We start from the raw sequence: 5,406 nt of genomic DNA on the forward strand, positions 1-5,406 counted from the left end.
ATTTAACTATCAAAATACTTGCAAATCATTCTTCACAGTGAACCACAGAAAATAAACCTCTCTAATTGAATTCGACTATCACTTATTCTCTGTTTTGGGGTGAACCCTAATCGCTATATTTGAACAAAGTAATTGTTATCCTCCAAAAGAATTACTAAGGGCACATCAGCTGATTCAAACCCTCGAACTGGTGTTTGAGAAGATTTACTAAGGCCACATCAGGTTGGAAGATTCGAAAGCTGATGCAAACCCTCGAACTGGTGCTTGAGACGTGCGACGTCCCGGTAATTCCAATTTATGGACGATCGAATTTCCGGTAGAGTTGAATATCGACATATTTAATCTGCAATCAAGTGCCACAATAAAACCACTGTTGTTCACGGTCACCAAAGGAAATGACGGAAAGTCTTGTTTTGACAAAGCACTGGCGCGAAACTCACACCATATTTCATATTCTCCCGCTTCATTCAACTTCCACATGCGAATAAAATCAGCATCCTTTCGATCCACTAGCATGAAATGGCCATCATATTCAGCAAAATCTTCAGGATAAATCATGCGCCATCCCTGGGGCAGTGGGATTTCTGTCCAGATTCCTTCAGCAATATTAAAGGCTGCGATGAAGATGCGGGAATCCAGCGTGACAGCCGCCCAGTAAAATTTTCCTTGACAAAAAATACCCTTACCAAAAGGACAGATATGATCTGGGACCATGGTGGAATGTTGAGTCCACGCGTTGGATTCTGAATCATAAATACACATCTCCATCATTCTTCTATTAACACCTTGCAATTGGTGGTTTAACAAAGAAAAACCTAGAAGGACAGTGCAACGCCTTGTGGAAGAGTCGAAAACCATTCCATTGAAGTAGTTGAAGTGTTCGAAGTGGCAGGCAGGTATAGGAGGACGAGGTAGGTGTCTCCAATTGGTGGTACCAGGAATTCCTATGGAAAGAGCCCACGGATTCCCTCCTTCATCACAACACACGATGTTCTTGCTACTATTCAAAACGATGCAATTGAGCAAAGGCACTTTGTAAATGTGTGAACCAGTACTGCATCCTTCTATAACCCAAAATTCTCCGTCATCTTTGGTATCCCAATGGATCTGAATCAGAAACCCCGGGGTAGAACAAAGCGACCAATTTGGAACAAGCCCTTCGAAGGCATCACGAGAAGACAGTAGATCTTTCCACTGTTTGCACACAGCCCTCATTTTGCCCAGAACCCTAATGGGAAGCTTCGCTAAAATCATATGCAACAACACCTCTGGGAGCCTTTGCCAGATTTCTGGTTCCATGGTTAAAATATTTCTTTCTCCAGCGAAAAAAATCTCAGACCCTTCACAGCTCTCCGCGAAAAAAAAAATCGCAGGCCCTCCACAGCTCTCCTCAGTGCGCTCCACTTTTAGGATCCAGCCCTCCCGCACGAGTTATATAAAACCATACAAGTCCACAAAACGATCCCCTGATATAACGGTCCGCCCGCTCTTTACGGCATAAATTATAAAAAGTAATCTAGCTTTATTTGTTTTGGTGAAATAATCTTTGAAGTGTGAGCTGGATTTCTGGTCTTTTACCATTGTTGATAATATATATATTGAAAATAATTTTCAAATGGATAATCGGATTGGATTTTTATTAATTTTACACCGATTCTAATTGTTATTATTATTATTATTATTATATGAGATAAACGTATGCTAGCATTTTGACACCAATTCTAAGTGTTTTTATTATAATTTTAGGTAAGATGCCTATGTCCATGCCCCTAAGTAATAGGGGAATTTGAATATGTCACTTTGCATTCATATTCGTTTTAATTTTTTTCAAGAGGTTATTAAGTGAGCTTTTCCAAAGGTAATTTGTTTTTAAAGTTAATAGTTTTTTAAATTAGTTATTAATATATTAGTGTAGTTATATAAATTAAAGGTAAGGTAGTTTTTTTTATAAGTTTTAATTAAAATTTAGTAGATATTTTTTAAAAATTGAGTTTAAGATGTTTAATTTACAAAATTGAAGTGCCCGAGTGGTTTTTCAAGGTGTTGAATTTAATTAAGCATTCAAAAATGTATATTAAAAACCAAAAAATCACAATCTTGCTTGAAATTGTATTGCTCAATTCCCTTGAAAAGGACTATTTTGTCTATAACTTAGACTATGCCTAAATTAAATAGTTGGTTTTTAACTATGGAGATTCACCCTCCACTTTACTATGAAATTTGTTAACTTATAAATAGATTTTCTTACAATACCATGCACCAATACCATAACTTATCAACGCTACATGTCCATAAAACCATAGCTCATTTTACAATCAAAATATTCTATATAAATTTTATTTTAATTTAATTTTACAACCTTTTTTATTTATGTATTCAAACTTATGCGATCCAAAAATTTCTCTTATGTGATTTCTACAGAAAGACTTTACTTAACCTTTTTATAATTACATTGAAACGCAAAATAAAATACTATTTTTGAGCTAAATTCAACCATTTATCCGAGTAAAATATTTCTATGGAATGTCCATAGAACTTAAATCCGTACCATCTATCTATTAATTATTTACAATTAAATTAAAATTTAATAATCAATATTCCAAAATAGACACGCTTAGATGTATAATTATTTTATTGAATACCAAGTCTCTTCCAAATAAATCATGTCAATTTTTTAGGATAACGGTTTAGAACCATTTAAAATAAAACTAATAATTTAAAATTAATATCTAAAATTATAATTAATAATAAAATCAATCTAGATCCATCTTAACTTGTGAGAGATCAAATCCCTTAGATGTAGACATCTTCTAGAGTGAAAAAAGATTTGATCCCTCAATAACACATACCCAAAAACCATAACTCATTTCAAAAAACAATTTAATAGATATATTTTTTTATTTAATTTTATAACATTTTTAAATTAAAACTTAACACTTACAATAAACATACAATATAACAAGATTCTTACCTATGGATATTTACCCCCATTTCACCATATATATTTACGCCGTAAGGCGTTCCCTCTGAGAAAGACATCCCTAAAATGTGACGTGTGCGATCCTGAGCCATTGATTCTGTGTTAGACGATTAGGGTGTTTTCAGCCGTTGATTTAATATGTTTTTTTAATTTAAAATGTCTTTTTTCACCGCGCCACACGAAACGTGTCTTTGTTTCTTCCCTGCATGACGGTCGCGTAGCGTTCTGCTTCCTACCAGAGCGGCCGTCTCGCGTAGCGTTCTCTTTTTTTCCACCGCGGCACACGAAACGTGTCTTTGTTTCTAGGATTCTCTGTTCCAGCTTGCGGGATCGAATACCTACAAGCCCTTGCCCTGCAACTCCACGACTTGCCAGCAGCTCCAGAGCTTCAACCACTCATGCCTGAATTCCTCCTGCAATTATAGGGTTTCTTATGGAGACAAGTCCACCACAAGGGGGGATTTTGCTCTCGAGACATTAACTCTGAGATCTGACGATACAAGCCTTCTGACAGTGAGCAACTTCGCTTTTGGATGTGGACATGACAACAAAGGTCTCTTCAATGGCGCTGCAGGGCTGCTGTGTTTAGGGAAAAGCTCTATAGGATTCCCAGCTCAGACATCTGTTGCGTTTGGGCAAGTTTTTTCTTATTGTCTTCCCAGTGTTTCTTCCACTATTCCTTCTGGAATTCGGCATTTCGGAGAGGCAGCCATACTGGACTACGATGTGCAATTCACGCCTCTTGTGGCTTCCAGATCCAGCCCTTCTCAGTATTTTGTGAGCATGACAGGCATCAATGTGGGCGATGAGTTTCTTCCCATTTCTGCTACTGTCATGGTCGATTCAGGCACTGTTATTTCTCGGTTTGAGCAGTCTGCATATGGGAGATTGAGGGATGCATTTACCCAAAACCTGCCTGGTCTCCAAGCAGCCCTCTCGGTTGCTCCCTTTGATACTTGTTTCCATGTTTCTTCAGCCGTTAATATCAATATTCCTCTCATTACCTTGCATTCCAAAGACGATGCAGAACTTCGTCTGAGCCCTGTTCACATACTCTACCCAGCTGATGATGGAGTCATGTGCTTTGCCTTTGCTCCCAGTTCTTCTGGGCACTCTGTGTTGGGGAATTTCCAGCAACAGAACCTGAGATTTGTGTATGATATTCCCAAATCAAGGCCGGGTATCTCTGCCTTTGAATGCAATTGATGACTTATGGCTGTACTCAAGTAGCTTAACTGCTGTATGTATATTTAAGCCTTGGCTTACCAAGGGTGCCTGAAAATTCTGATCTTTTTGTATGCCAAGGCATTACAGCATTAAACTAGTAGAAAAGTAACTTAAATGTGAAGCTGCAGCTGGATAGTTTTGTTGAAGCACCAAAAGGGGGTGCATGCCAGACCAGCTTTGGAATGTGTCAAAATTGGCATATTGTATGGATGCTGATTTATAGAGTGATAGTTATCCTATGCAGGCCTTTGTGATGCATGAAGCAGACCCTTCACAAATATGTTTCATGGGTCAAAATAATAGCTATGTTGTATACTTGTGTCCAAATATCTGAGCTTCTGCTCTGTTATTGCATATTGTGGGAAATTTTAAGAAAGATATGCAGCTATATTTGTTGTGTTATAAATTTGTCATCTGAAATATCTATTGGGGTTGATGGGAACACTTATCCTCCCATACCAGGGCACTGTGAGTTGTGACTTCCTTGATTGTCAGGTTGAATGAGGAGAGTTCTACCTACTAGGGAGAGGGAATTGTTTGTTCATACTTCTACCCTCTTTCTTATATTATCAAAAACATCTTTCCATTTTTTGTAGATGTCTTCCATTTTCTACTGAAGAGTAAACGGTAGGAAGAGTATCTTCCTTAATTCCCATCATTGTCAGGATTTTGTTCTCCAGCCCCAGGTTTACATTCAGGAAAAAAATAATTTATTTGTCTTTATTCATGTCAAATAATCTGACCTGTGGGTGTTTTAAATACTTTGATGGCGTGTCTATTGCTTTGGCTTTTTTTAGACTAGCAGATCCCAGAAGTAGGGGATCTTCTTCATTTGTACATGGGAAATAGGGCCAAAACTAGCAAAGGAAATGTTGAAGTGAGTTTGGGCGGATATTTTGTTTGAGTATCTGAAACATGCACACCATCAATTTGGAGAAGAGTTAATGGTCCACGTGAGTTTGGGCGGATATTTTGTTTGAGTATCTGAAACATGCACACCATCAATTTGGAGAAGAGTTAATGGTCCACACAGTGTTGCTGGATCTAGAGCCAAAAAGAAGATAGTGAAGATTCAAGAAGTTCATCTTTTGTGCAGTTGACAAAGCTACCGACCGCTAGTTATTTGGGCATCACCAAATGTGACAACCATACATTACAGGGCAGAGCATATGAACATGTTATCCAAAAAAAAAATTACA

The 5,406-nt window shown here is 37.6% G+C and overlaps 1 protein-coding gene and 1 pseudogene across 1 annotated transcript; one reads left to right on the forward strand and one right to left on the reverse strand.

Annotated features, from left to right (window-relative positions):
- Nucleotides 1–207: 207 nt before the first annotated feature.
- Nucleotides 208–1,299, reverse strand: LOC149209844 (F-box protein At5g49610-like). Its single transcript, XM_089398764.1, has one exon. It carries the CDS (start codon nt 1,297–1,299, stop codon nt 208–210), a length of 1,092 nt encoding a protein of 363 aa, XP_089254890.1.
- Nucleotides 1,300–3,186: 1,887 nt separating this feature from the next.
- LOC149209845 (aspartyl protease family protein 2 pseudogene) lies at nt 3,187–4,186 on the forward strand (annotated as a pseudogene).
- Nucleotides 4,187–5,406: the final 1,220 nt, after the last annotated feature.

Source organism: Pinus tabuliformis, chromosome 1_2 (genome assembly GCF_031772625.1).
Source record: "Pinus tabuliformis cultivar Carrire ecotype Pingquan chromosome 1_2, CPIR1, whole genome shotgun sequence".
Taxonomy (NCBI): domain Eukaryota; kingdom Viridiplantae; phylum Streptophyta; class Pinopsida; order Pinales; family Pinaceae; genus Pinus; species Pinus tabuliformis.

What these genes read in the sequence shown, in the direction of transcription:
- LOC149209844 (XM_089398764.1), bottom strand. Translation starts at nt 1,299, where the DNA reads ATGGAACCAGAAATCTGGCAAAGGCTCCCAGAGGTGTTGTTGCATATG.